The 15,000-nt window shown below is 35.3% G+C and overlaps 1 protein-coding gene across 5 annotated transcripts in view; it reads left to right on the plus strand.

The window, feature by feature from the left end:
- Window positions 1-15,000, plus strand: part of exoc6b (exocyst complex component 6B) — a 159,894-nt gene that overhangs the window by 72,426 nt on the left and 72,468 nt on the right. For 3 of the 5 annotated variants that reach the window (NM_001076730.3, XM_073907141.1, XM_073907144.1), the window contains exons 9-15: window positions 4,851-4,934; window positions 6,660-6,706; window positions 7,232-7,352; window positions 7,698-7,769; window positions 12,044-12,141; window positions 12,982-13,087; window positions 14,667-14,776. In NM_001076730.3, coding sequence (NP_001070198.3) covers window positions 4,851-4,934; window positions 6,660-6,706; window positions 7,232-7,352; window positions 7,698-7,769; window positions 12,044-12,141; window positions 12,982-13,087; window positions 14,667-14,776 — 638 coding nt within the window. The remainder of the gene's footprint in view (window positions 1-4,850; window positions 4,935-6,659; window positions 6,707-7,231; window positions 7,353-7,697; window positions 7,770-12,043; window positions 12,142-12,981; window positions 13,088-14,666; window positions 14,777-15,000) is intronic. The other 2 variants (XM_073907142.1, XM_073907143.1) reach the window with 1 other exon arrangement.

The raw sequence follows: 15,000 nt of genomic DNA on the forward strand, positions 1-15,000 counted from the left end.
AGTTTACCCCACAGCGGACCATTCAGTTTTGGGGAAGCTACTTTAAATTATGAGTGGCTTACAGTTTGACAGACTGCAGCTTCAAAGTACAGTGGTTATGAATCACTGAATCCATTTTTAATAAGTTGATGAATGAACCAACTGGCTAAAATGAATCAGACTTCTCAACAATCCCTCGTTTTTTGACTTTGGCTTGAGGAAGTTGCTTGCTTATATTTTCTGGTGTTTCTTACTGAATCGTTTCACCTTCTGTCTTTCATTGTACTCTGAAGGCCTCTGTGGTCAAAGGCGAGTATCTATGTGATCCCCGCTGTTATTAAAGGTTGTTCTAAAGTCATTGGATATTTGTATAATGCTTTTCCATTTTTATGCCCGCTTTATTCTTCTTCATTCCTTATTTCTCAAAATTTATTCTTCTCCACACATCATTATGTCTGGGTGGTCTTGGGGTGATGTAGCCTTTGATGAGCTCGGTAACCGAATGAATGCTGGTTTAAACTCTTGAGGGATTAAGTATCGCTCTTGTGCCCTTAGTCCAGAGTCTGGCGAAATAAGTATGCTGAAATTTGCTGTAGACCAGAGCTCAATAACAGCACCTGTAGGAGCTTTCTTCACAGACATTTTAGTTATAATATTTTTACGGACGTAAAGGGTGATTCTAAATCTGCTTGTTGGCATTACAAAAGTTTAAGTCCGGGTGAACCGGAAGTTGCTGAGACTTTTATTTCAGTATGTTGGTGTAGTTCCAGCTGAAATGGATTATTGAGTAAGGTGCATGGCTTTCTTTTGGGCATTATTACCTCATAGCAAACTACTGGTAAGAGGATGGTATTAAAGGTGCAGTATGTAAGTTTGACACCCAGTGGTTGAACTAGGTATTGCACGCCTGGTTTAAAACACACGCCAGCGCAGGTTGCCAGATTGATGAAACCAATAGCAGTGTGCCTGACTGTCGTGCCTTAAGGCTGATTAAAATCATGTTCTAAATAAAAGAAGGATTATTCTCCTTATTTAAAGGAGTTTTTGTTCTAACTGACACCTGAAATTTATATTTTAGAAATGGCTTCTATTTCTTGCAGCTGAACAACAGGATATACTGACAACGATCACCTCAGGTACACCTGATGTGTTTTATTTAGTGTTAAATGTTAATGATGTGAGTTTGAATTCCATTTCACATGACATTTATTGCCATACAACTGAAAGCAGCGGCAGATAGTTTACCTCATATGTTGAAAATAAAATAAAGCGTTTGAAATTGATCTTCAGAACTGTGACTCAGTGCAAACTAGCACATATCAGCTATTCAGCATGAACATTTAATAATGTTAAAGAGGTTTAACATGTATTAATTTGATTAAATGCATTACTATTTCATTGGAGTGCACATGTGTTTCTGAATGGCTATGTTTCTAAATTTCTATCCTGTTTCGTCTAGTGCAAAAAGCCTTATTATCACAGTAAATCTCGCCACCTGTTTGTGTGATACGGGGTTAAAATGTAACCTGCTTGCCTAATGTTTATGTTTACTCATTATTACTAATAACCACCTCATGTGGAACTCTGAATCTGCGTCTCATTTTGCAGTCTGGTACTATCCACCGGAGGTTGCATTTCAGTCACGGACGCATATTTTAAGAGCCCTCATGGTTGAATGAATGAGATGCATGGTTTTCCACCAAGGCAACTCGGGGTGCTGAAATAAAATTGGCTAAACTGGCATTATGTGGGTTAAAGGTACCAAAACAAACAGACATTCATGCACGTAATGCACATTTTCAAAGATTTCTTTATTTTAAACAAGAATATTCACTTAGCATGTTTCTTAAATAACTGCAAATATATTCTGGCATTCTATGCTTTAGAAGAGGTAAAGGCTTATATACAGCACCTTTAATATGCAGTGCTATTGAAGCCCTCAAGGACAAGGTTGACGTCAATAGAAGAACCACCTCTCCAAATGCAGAAGCAAATGGTTAGACTTTTATTGAATATTATGAAAAAAATTTGTTTCAGTGTATTAACTTGAATGGATTAATGATGGTATACCTGAAGAATTACAATGTGAGCGAGCAAAGTAAAAATTCTAAGTTTTAATTCCATGCAAACTTTGCATTGCTAAACATTGCTAAAGTCCTACATTGTAATTAATAGATCTTTGCATGGATATTTCGCAATTCCTTACTGTAGTTTGTCATTTGTGGCCTGTCAATAAATGCTGTGTAAAAAGTTGTCATACACATACAGGTAAAAGTAGCAAATGCCACAAGTGTGTAATGAATATTGTTACGTAGTGGATGCACCCCGCTACGCACATAAGTTTAAGGATGACCGCTATAAAAAAGTGGTCACCCGGAGTCCCCGTTCCTGTTCCCCCAAGCACACACACACAGGCCAAGTTGTCAATAAGGGGTATCAGATTTATTAAACAAAAAGATCAAAATCAGAATCGGGGAACAAAAAGGCCAAAACAACAAACAAAACAAGGTACGCTACCTAATATTAAACCTCTTACCTATACCAAAAATAAAATTCCATAAATAAAGCATACAATTCTAACCTCCATAACTAACCACAAAACAGGAGAAAACTGGACACAAGAAAAAGGGCCTTCCCGTTGATCATTCAGCATTAAGGTAAATATTAGCCACAGCTAACACATGATACCGTCCTAGTACCGTATTTAACAGAGTATCTCACCAGATGACTTTGAAACAGGGTTGGAGAAAGGCATTACACAATCAGCCACCGCTAGTGCAGGTTACCGTCCTATTACCGTATTTAACAGAGTATCTCACCGGATTACTTTGAACAAAAGGTTTCAGACAGATCACTGCCGCACAGAGAACTCAGAGCGAGCTGCTCAGACACACATAATAAATACTGCAAGAAATATAAACGAAATAACAGAAAACATAACACAACATATCTCAATTTACATTAATGATAACATGGTAATTTAGTTAAAATTGTAATCTATCTAACAAATTATAATAAATAAAGTTTTTACTGCAAAATTTAATTTATTTAAAATGTAAACATTTTAATTAAAGCACTTTTTTTTTTGTTATATGGGATTGTTAGCATTTTTTTAGCATGTCATGCAGACCACCAAAAGAAAAAAACTCACTAGATACTCAACAGAGCTTTTATGTCACTTTTGTTGGTTCTGTGTGGTCGAGTTTTGTGCTTTTATGGTATCTTTGTGAAAGAGATGCAGTCACTCATCTGGCTAGATAAATTCAGGGCTCTTGACCGGAAGTAGCGATAAGTTTTACTGTAGTGCCACTGCTTTCTGTCTTATCTCTGTTCAGTGCTTTGCTGTTTCTGATCTGACTGGGACATGTGTGCTTGTGTTAGTCTTATGCCCTTATAGACTTCGATAGCAGTCAGTGTAAGGTGGATAGGAACTGCACTCTGGGACTCTGAGAAAAGCCTTTGAATGGTGAATGAGAGTCATTGTTTTTAGACCACAAGCCTCTTTCTAGAGTAATACTATGAGATTAGAAGAGAGTACCCGATATGCTCTTTTTTTCAAATTTACCTCATAAAAGTCTGTTTTCTTTCATCGCCTCCCCTCTTTTATTCCCCTTGAATGGTTAGTTCACCTGAGAATTAAATTCTGTTATTAATTACTAAATGTCTGTAAATAATTAACAAAAGTCTCAGGGGGATTGGAACGAAGTGAGGGTTTTGTTTATCTTTGGAACACAGATTAAGATATTTTAGATGAAATCTAAAAGCTCCCTCATCCCACATAGATGGCCACAGTGAGCAATTCAAAGTCCAGAAAGGGTATCAAAAACATTGTCAAAACGTGTCAAAGGTTTCTTTGAATGTGTCAGGACTGTTGCGGTCCATGTGGTCACTTTAAGGTTTCATCTGAAATATTTTAATGTGTCTTCCGAAGATGAACTAAGGGTCTCAGGGTTATTTTAATTTATTGGTTAAACTCTTTACAATCCTCCTAAAATCAAAATTGTTGACAATAATATCAAAATGTTGTCTCAAGGATATCTATTAGATGGTATGATGCAAAACAGTGACAACATTTGCAATACGAAGATACACACATTTAAAATGTACAGTTTATTGCAGTCAGTGATTTATTATTATTATTTTTTTTACATCATCACATACTCGTCAGATATTCTGACCAATTAAATAATTTTTAGTATTGAGGTGGATGAAAATGATTACTTATTTAAATTGAACCAAACTATCATACTGAGGGTTTGTCTACAAACACTTTCATAAATAACAAACCAATAAACTGTAGCTGACTGTAGTTGATCTGAACTTCTTATATGTACATTATTAGTAGCAACAATGCAGGGAGGAAATGCAGCAGTAAGCATACAGACAACTAGTTACACACAATTACACACAATTACAATTTTATTGTGGTAAATGACACATATAAGTGCATTATATAAGGGATAAACAATTCAGATAGTGTAAATATGATTTGGTTTGGGGTAAATGAGGTCTGGCTTCATGCTTGTGTCATGTGAATTGGTGCAGTGCAGACATATGCAGTCCACTCCATTCCAATGACTGGTCATAAAATGTACTGGACCCATTTAAATTGTAAACAGAATGCAGTATTTTAGAGAACAGAAATGGTCAGATAAACTCTGCAGAGCCTTGTTATAAACAAAATGCCATTGACCCTGCACTGTCTTCATGTTTCATTAAGAATTGTTAGGGGCCTTTAAGCATTTTTGAGTTTCAAATAGTGATACTGTAAGTGGTTGTTTCTTTGATTGTCACAGAAAAGTGGTCCGTTCACAGAAACCGAAAGCCTTTTTTCCACTCAGGTTCTTAGAATATGTATGTGCTTTACCCAGGGTGCTCGGGACACTTTTGAAAACTACTACAGGAAGCAGCGGCGGAAACAGGCCCGGCTTGTGCTTCAGCCTCACTCTAACATGGTACGCCTTCACACAGTCTGAGCACTTTGACACCCTCCACTCATATACACTTCACCATCCCCAACTCACTAACATCACTTAATGTGAATTCTCAAGAGCTGTGAGGTAAGCCATTAGCATGTACTTGTTTTTTTTAAAGCTAATTTGAGATGGATAAACACAAGAAAATTGACGCCAACCTATATTAAATGTAGAGCCTGTAAATGCATTTATAGGTACCACCAGTATTGAGGTGCTTATATATAGTTTTCACTGGCCAGAAAAATAACTGGGAAAGGATATTGAATCATCATTCCAGTTAAAATATAGCTCAGGAAAACACATTAGTTCTCCTAACAGCAGAGCTGAATTTCATTCCAGAATCAGTTTTTTATTTTTTATTTTTGTTGCTTAATGTTTATGTCATTACAAAATACTTATGAGTTTTGGGGGTCAACTTTATTAAAACTTTTTAAAGAAATAGCTACTTTTGTTCTGCAAAGATGCCTAAATTGATAATAAAAAAGAATGTCATGATTAAGATCTGTTGATGCTAGCAACTATGCTAGATTGCAACTAAATTGCAATGCAGCATAATAATAATTATTAGAAATTGAAATAATTGAGAATTTAAAAAAAATGCTTTTTGACCGTCAAAGGGATAGTTCCCCCAAACAGTTTACTCACTCAAGTAGTTCCATAACTTTATGAGATTCCCTTTTTATTGAATACAAAAAAAGATATTTTGAAGAACATAAGAAACCTTTAACCATTGACCTTCATAGCAGGATAAAGAAATACTATAGAAGTCAATGGTGACAGATTTCCAAAATCATTTAAAATGTCTTTTGTGTTGAACAGAGAAAAAACAAAGACAAACATGTTTGTGAATGTGAAGATTCTTACTCGCAGGATCTCTCAAATCTTTTACAAGACCTGGAACCCTGTTTTAGACTATATCAAAGGTGCACCCTGTTCAGTAGGTATCAGCTCTAATACACAGTAAATAACTGGAAAGAGAAAATATTGACTCCTTAACACAAACTTTTCTTTTTTTATATTTTCTTTACCTTTTTTTAAAAAAAATATATACTTTATTGTAAACTTGCTCAATTATTATTATTTTTTTAATTTAATTAATTTATATATATTTTTAAATAATTTAAATTAATCTTTATAAATTTTAGAATTTTCTCAGAGGATCAGCTTGGTTAATTAAAAAAATTTATGTATTTTATTTTGAGGGGATAGTGGGAAAATAAGAAATAAGACAGTCTGTAATTTGTCCTATGTTGTATTGTGCACTACTATGTATGGTCTTGGTAAAAAACAAGAAGCTTGAGATGGCATTATTTTCAGTTTGGTTGAAGTATTTCTTTAATGATAATGCTTTGTGATATCTCAAAATATCTTTCATAAAAAATAAAATTATTTAAACCTATTTAATTTAAAAACATAAAAAAGATCTTGCACTCCCCTCATTTTTGAGCAGCAGAGTATACAGTCTCATTTGCTGAATTGTACAGTTGTTGTTTTTTTCGATTAATATAATGACTTATTGATGTTATAAAGGTAACTTTTAATATTTTCTTTCCAATAAACAATAAAAATGTGCTAAGTTTAAAATCGAGTGTATTGAATAAAGACAAAAGTCAACAAAAGTCAAAAACAACCTGTAACAGCAGACTGCATATCTGACTAATGTTCATAAGCTCTTTCTCTGTCTCTCTCTACTGTGGTCTCCAGCATGAAACATTAGAGGGCTACAGGCGCTACTTCAATCAGATTGTGGGGTAAGTGCAGTACGCATTCTGTTTTGAATGGCCAAATTAACTGAAAATCAAATTTACATGCTACATTTTTAATATAGAAGAGAATTAAAAGAGCCGAATCCCTTTTTTTGGCTCAGCATTCAGACCCTCCCGTTAGCCAAAAGCTCCCCTTCCTCTGGCCCTTCCTGATTCTTCATCCCAGAGCTGCCGAAAAATACTCTGAGCTTCAGGATTTATGGTTCTGGGGATGCGGAGTGGCAGATTGGTGTTATTCCGAGTGTCTGAATGGGAATATTGGGAAGGCTGCTGTCTGGAATGAAGGCTTTTGCTAACATCCTAAATGGCACAAAATAAGCTCAGGGCACTTGCACAGATTTTTGGCAATATTCTTAGGTAAACTCATTGATGGATCTGCGCAGGAAAGCCACATTGTGTGTATTTGGGATATTAGTAGCATAGACATGTTTCCTTATGATGTTACACTCACTGTATCTCTCATATGTTCTCCCATATATTCATTGATTTGTTTCTTTATGTGCATTGTAGTTTTTTTGTAGTTGAAGACCACATCCTACACACCACACAAGGCTTGGTAAACAGGGCTTACGTGGAAGAATTGTGGGAACTGGCTCTTTCCAAGACCATTGCAGCCTTGCGTACACATTCAGTATGTCTGCAACACTACACATGTAACACACTGGGCAAGGAAAGCCTTTAGACTTCAAATTCATGGATAAGCTATTTATTTGGAAATGTTTTGACAATGTATTTGAGATTTGGGCAATTTTAAATATGCAAAAGAAGTAGTTTTAAAAAAATATTTGATCATAGTTGTAACTCTTGTTCCATAGGTCAAATTTGAAAATAGTATTTTAGCCATTTTTAATTCTCGCATAGTGCCACGATAACATACATTTCTGAAAGGAAATACTGATAAAGTTTTAACATTTCAATAAAGTTATATATTTTGGATATCTGTTTGACATAATTATTCTCTTTTGTATCTCTCCAGTCTTATTGCACTGATCCAGACCTGGTTTTAGATCTGAAGAATCTCATAGTGCTGTTTGCAGACACATTGCAGGTAAGACTAGTCTGGTAATAAGGGTGAACTCACTCTAGGCACGGTTCTCTTGAACCATGCCATGATGCAATTGTCCCCCCATCCCCTTTCCCCCTTGGCCCCACTCACATTGCATTTTTTCCGAGCCTGAGCATGCTTACGTCATTTATAGTGGTGTAACATATCACTGTTGATCCGTGATCTGTATAGTTCACAACCCACAGTTCGGAACGCACGTGACCATCGGATTAATAAATCTTTTTAAATTGTAGGTTAATCCAACATTTATAACAATTGCAGAGAGATCGCCTCCCGCGTCATTTAAATCACGTGTATGAAAGCATTTTGGCTTCCCTGTAAAATATAATAATGACGGAAAAAGTTGTGGTGGGACCTAAATGCTTTCTTAGGTTATTAATTTTTTTTTATTTATTTATCTGGATCCCCATTAGCCACTACCAGGGTAGTGGCTATTCTTCCTGGGGTCCATCGAACATAACAAAAAATTACATTAATACACAACAACAAAGACTAATAAAAACATTAAAATACAAAATTCATACATAACATCCAAATCAACAATCCACTTACTATTGTTCCATTAAATATTTTTAAAAAGATTTTTAAACCTCATTTTACTTGTTACAAAGCATGTAATTTCTGATGATAATTCATTCCATATTTTCATTCCTCTATACATAACGGTACGTTGCTTTGCATTAGTTTTTGAAATGGGAAGCAAAAAATTTCCTTTTAATGCATGCCTGGTGTTAAAATGATGACTAACATTACTATACAAAAGTTGACAGTACAATACACTTGGAACTTTTGACACAGAAATATTTCTTATAAAACACAGCAGAGAAACAATTACCCTATCCTTCACAAATTAAAGATAATTAAAGATGTTTTCTGTCACTGTTTGCTTAGCCTGCATTAATGCATTAAGTGTAAAGCTGCACAATTAAACATTGAAAGATCGTGATCTCAATTCAAACTCGTACAACATGAATGATAAATGATAATGATTTGCATATGTTTAATAACTCTTCTAAGTGCTGCATTTAAATCTGCATTTGATCGAGAGATTCAGTTTTTACAATTTTTCAGTTAGTTACAAACAATTAAATAACACAGAAGTACTGGGATGATGAATTGTAACTCAGATATAAACACTGATGTTTAAAGGTTAAAATCAAAGTTTAGGCCCCGTTTACACTAATGCGTTTTCATTTTAAAACGCATAAGTTTTGCTACGGTTACACCATCCATCCACACTACGCCTGAGTTTTCGAGTGCCGAAAACAGAGCGTTTTGGAAACGCTGGAGAGGCTGTTTTCATTCTAAAACGCTGCTGCTCCGTCTCAGTGTGGATGGGGGAAAACGGAGACATCTGAAAACGGTGGCGGAGCTGCCAACATTCGCCTCTTTGATTGGGGCTTTTCCTCAATATTAAGTAGCCTACACACACAGTTCAGTCCTGCATCCTCTTCTTGTAAGTTTAGACTTCGCAAGTTTGATCAAGGCTGCAGTCTCCTCAGTTTGATATGGAAACAGACAACCAAGGACACAGGTAAATCTTTAAAGGGAACAGTGTACTTTATAACTTCATTCACATCACCCTGGCTATGTTGTTTCACTTTCTCAACAATAAAATAAAAACATGATTTAAGGAACTGCCTATTTTCATTTTGATATTAGCAACTTAACAGACAGCAGAAATGTTGAGGCGCATTTATGAGCGTCATCTTCACTGTGTGGGTATTAATAATAAAACGAAGCCTATGACATTGCTGCCTCCTTTCAATTTCAGTAAAAATACGAAACACACCCTCTTTTGCTGAATATCAGTTTTATTAATCAATAATAGCCATTATAAAAGTATAACATACAATAAGTTTATACATTATAGGAAATAAAGGCAAGCGATCAGTCAATATACAGAATGTAGGCTACTTGGTTACATTAATTATTAACTTATCTTTGCACTCAGCCAAAACACGTTACCTGACAACAAGTAATAGATTCCATTGACCAAAGTCGAGGAATATGTTGTTAGATACAGACAACAAGATGAATAAAATATCTCGTTTAATAAATATAATTATATAATTAATATAATTTTCAGAAATGCTAAGTGAAAGGCTAGTGTGGACGCGGATCGTTTTCATTCTAAAACGCCGTTTTAAAACTAAAACGCACTAGTGTAAACGGGGCCTTAGTGGAACTTGACACTGGTAAATGTTGTAGAAATTACATTGTTTAACCCATGGGTGGTGACAAAATACCATCAAAATTATGTCACTGAATAGGTTTTGAAAAATGATACACCTATAAAATAAAACAAAGTATTATGTGTGAATTATTGAATCATTAATTGAAAATAAATTTATGTTATGTTGTACAAGATGTTAGATTTCTTTATTTAGCATCATCAGCAACAGTAGCAAAGATCATTTTTCATATTGAATATTTTCCCTTTTTTTCAGCTGGTTCTTTCTTGATTTTTACTTTCTTGATTTTTATTTGTATTAAAATTACAGGTTCTAAATTCTGTTTGTTAAAACCAATGGTTTGTGCAGTAATATTTTTGTATAAACGTAGAGCAAATGACATTTGTCTCCTCCCTTTTTTGCTAAACTGAAAAATCCATGACTCAAAAGTCGTAGTGTGATCTGAACCATGGGATTTGTGATTCGTTACACTACTAGTCATTTATGACAAGGCTGTTCAGTTTAACAGAAGAGAAGCACTCTTGCTCAGTACAATGGAGCTTGCTTTAGTTATATTGTTTTGTATTATTTTAAGTCGTTTGATATGGAGTCACACGCAGTCAAATCTTTTGCCGAACAGATCCACCACTTTTGGTGCTTATAAATGTTCATAAAAGTCCTCATGCTGCAGGTATTAGGAGGTTTGTTAAAGATGCAGCTGACATGCAGCTAGGGATTTGTATCTTTGATAAACTATGACAGTTTTGTGTTCATTGAAGAGTAAGAATGATTATTAAACCCATATGGAACTGTCCCTTAAAGTGACATCTGGTCTTCAGTTTCGAGCTCAAGCACACTTTGCACTCACATTACAAGCATATCTGCCGAGCATTTCAACCGAACAGCACTTTGGCACACCTCGTCCAGCTGGGCCATTTTGAGATTTGAAGCACTCTCACTTGTCAAACGAACTAGGACATGGTGGTCAAATGAGTACACCCTAGTTTGAGTACACCCAAAGTCTTTAAAAAAATATCACATATACTGCAGCAATATAGTGATTATTATATATGAAAGTCAATACTGCAAGAGACAAATCAAATAAATGCAATAAACAAATTGTCTGTATTTTTATTTATTTATTGTAATGAAAAGTCTACAAATGGTGATAGCCACTGCTATGTACTGTTTAGTTAGTTAACTGTATTTGTCCCCTTAGGGAAATTTAATTTGCAGCTATCACAGACATCTGACATTTCACATAAAAACATGGTACACTTACTCTAAATAAATATCCATTCTACTTGCCATCAACTGGTACTGAGAGAGGAGGAATTTAAAAAACTAATAATTTTGTTTTATTTCTTACACATCTAAGAACAATAGTCTCTTTAGGATGTGTGTTCTCTGTTGATGCTTTTTCCTTATGCAGTTAAGTTTGCCGTCCAACATTACACTGAAATATTTGTAACTTGTTACTAACTGAATTTGCTGCCTATTGATTAATGTTGGATTAGTTTTGCTTTGTGTTCTCTCTCTACAATCAATAACCGTCTCTTTAGTTTTATTAATATTTAGGAGAAGGTTTGAATTTTTACACCAGTCTAAAAAGATGTCAAGAACAGGCCTGTGCTTTTCCTCCTCTTCATTTAAAAGGCTCACCAAAGCGGTATCATCTGCATACTTTACAAAATATCTATTTTTAAATGAACTCATGCAAGAATTTGCATGTAAAAATAAATAATAACAGAGATAAAACACAACCCTGGGAGCTCCGACTGAAGTACACCTTTTATCTGAAATAAAACATGCCATTTTATTCTGTTGGATTCTAGAGCTAAGAAAATTGGTCACCCTGGCATTATTTTATTGTCTAATAAAAAATATTTTGCAAGTGTAGCAACTAATATGCTAGGAGAAATACACTCAAACGCCATAGAGAATTGTAGAAAAATAATTATTTAATGTGATGCTTGAAAAAAAAATTATGTGAACAAATGTGTAAACCCAATTTTGCCTGGTATTCGACTGAGGGCTACATTCATTTAGTTCTTGCTTTCATCTTACTATCTCTCTTTGCAGGGTTATGGCTTTCCAGTAAACCAGTTGTTCGACATGTTGTTGGAGATGAGGGATCAATATGGAGAGATCCTGCTGAAAAAGTGGTCCCAGTCCTTCAGGTGATTTCCTGCTTTTTTTAATCATCTCTATACTACGATTTGTCATGCGAGTCAGAATAATGATGATTTGGTTATCACCTTATGACCCTTGCGAAATCCATACTGAAGGAATTAGGCTAATAGGGTTATGCCCAAACATAAGATGCGTTCAGCGTAAATCAGATTGTGTTTACTGTACGTCATTTGCTCTGCAATTCAATACTAGTTAACCATACATCCATTTTTTTAATGAGATATCCATTTTAATGCCCTATATCAAAGTACCATTTAGGGAAATTGCCTGAATCTGATACCTGCAGTGCTCCAAGATTTATATTCGGACAGCTGAAGGACAGCGAAATGCTGTCCGGCCAAACCATCTGAAATCTCTGATCAAATTACCCCCATATGACTAAATCATATTGCTTGAAGGACAAATATTTTCTTCGTTTCAGTTCTGGGATCCATTTAAAGAGCATTGAATCCCAAAAAATGTCAATTTGTTGGTATGAAAAAAAGATATTAAAGCTCCTTGGAGGGGAATAGTTGCGATTTGTTAGGTTGAATTTTGAGAGCGGATGACAGGGAAAGGTTATGGTAACCTTGCTGGAGTTGTTTTTCAAACCCCGTCAGAGACACTTGACTCACTTCATAAAAGAATGATGCTTTAGAGTCTTCCAACAGCTCAGAATATCATTACTATGTGAACAGGCATTTAAGGAGATCTGTTGTGTCTGTTAGCCGTGACCGAGCCATATAATCTCATGAGGCCAGTGAATATTACTTAGTCTTTCTGTTGCCCTCACGTTTATTATCATTTCATCTGTGATGTTTCTCCTCACACCTTTTTCTGTTTATTAGGCAAATCTTGGATCAGGACAACTACAGTCCGATTCCCGTAGTGTCCCCTGAAGAGTACCAGCGAATAACTGGACAGTTTCCCTTCCAGGATCCAGAGCTCGACAAGGTGAGCATTAGACACATAAGAAAGCTTTTATCCCACAGATTTTCTCACAGATTCTCTCAGTTCCACACCCTCCAGTATCCTCAAAGAGACAAATATCCTCCTGCTGTCCAAGAAGTTGATTACTAACATGCGCATCCTCTGAAAGAGTTGAGCTGTGCCATACATTTGAATTCTCCCATTGACGTCAACAAGAGCTACTGCCCAGCACTGTTAGAGTAATCAACGCATGCTACCTTTCTTGGTGATACCGGTTCTCTTTTTCACACAGTTTTAAGTAAAGAAAAGTTCATTATGTACTGCATCATTTTTATGGCATTAAAACACTTTCAAGGGAGCTGCATGAAGCATACACTTCATGTCTTCCATCTAAAAAAAACTAGTCCTAAGCTGAAACAATTTTTAGGACAACTTTACAGATCAAGTAAACCTTATTAATCACTGAACCACCTTGACCATCACAATGCATTAAAATCTTTTATTTAATACATATATTTATCATGCTTATTCAGTCTCAAAAGTATGTTTTACAAGGGGAATATGTCTGAATATGTTTCACAAAAATGTTTTTTGACTCGTATAACGTCATAGATAATTTGACAAGTGTTTTTGAAACCAAAAGGGGCTCCATTCGGTCAAAAATGACTTTCTTTGTTGTATAGACACAAAGAAAATATAGAAACCTGTTTCCTGTAGCTATGTTTCCATCCAAAGATGCAAATTAACTATGCGCAAAACTAGAATATCGCATAAAAGACGTGCGCATAAGCACATAAAGAGAACCAAATCGTCACGTTCTCAATAGCTGGCGCAAAATATCAAAAGTAAAAACAGAATTTGTTGCAGTAGGAGAAGCTGAGGGAATCTTTTCTTTATTTAATAAATGATTTGTGCCTCAAAAGACAAATGCAGACCCGCTATGAATGTGTGGTGGCGTTGGAAGGCATCAGACGCACAGCACAGATGCTCTTGAACATTCTGGAAGTAATGAATAATATAATAAAACTAATACTGGCATTTTAGAATGACGCAAACAATATTTTAGATGTTTTACCATGTGCCCAGCCTGCTGGTTTGCACATTTACACACAATTTCATCATAACATGGTCTCTTTTTTTAAATGCACACACTGAAATTTGTTTGGTAAAAGTGTTTCCATCGTAGTTTATGTGCATCTTTTCTTATCGAATAAAAAGTTTACCTCACTCGGTTCTGTGCATTTTCAAAATGTATGCACATCATGGCATTTCCATCAACCGCTGTTTATGTGCATATCCAAAATGTGCATAAAAATAGTTGGATGGAAACATTGCTGTTAATGATTTAAAATAGTAAAAACTAATACTATTGAATGGTTGCAGGTTTCAAACATTCTTTAGAGTTTTCAACAGAACAAAAAACTTAAACTGGTTTGAAACAAGTGAAGGGCTAGTAAAAGATGGCAGTATTTTCATTTTCATGTAAACTATACCTTATCCAGGGAAACAAGGTTGAGGTTTTCAATTTTACAAAACACCTGCCTATTGTACTGTAGATTATTTATTTGTTTGTAATATATATATATTTTATTATTTTAAACAGATGCCTTTTCCAAAGAAGCTGCCATTTTCTGAATTTGTGCCTAAAGTATACTCGCAACTCAAAGAATTCATCTACGCCTGTCTGAAATACTCGGAGGACCTGCACCTTAGGTAAGAATGGGCGAATGCACTCTAAACTGTTTCACACCTGCTTATATAATCCTCCCATCCAAATGTTCTCATTAGCAAATCACGCTGCCTGGATGCCAGTTTACATTCCTATTTTCGAACTGCCTTTTTTTAACCTTTCATTCTTCGGTTATGAAATGAATAAACCCGACCCCATTGTCTTTGTCTGTTCCCTTGAGCAAACCGGTGAACTTCAGAGAGGAAGT

The sequence above is a fragment of the Danio rerio genome, chromosome 7 (genome assembly GCF_049306965.1).
Source record: "Danio rerio strain Tuebingen ecotype United States chromosome 7, GRCz12tu, whole genome shotgun sequence".
In the NCBI taxonomy this organism is placed as follows: Eukaryota; Metazoa; Chordata; class Actinopteri; order Cypriniformes; family Danionidae; genus Danio; species Danio rerio.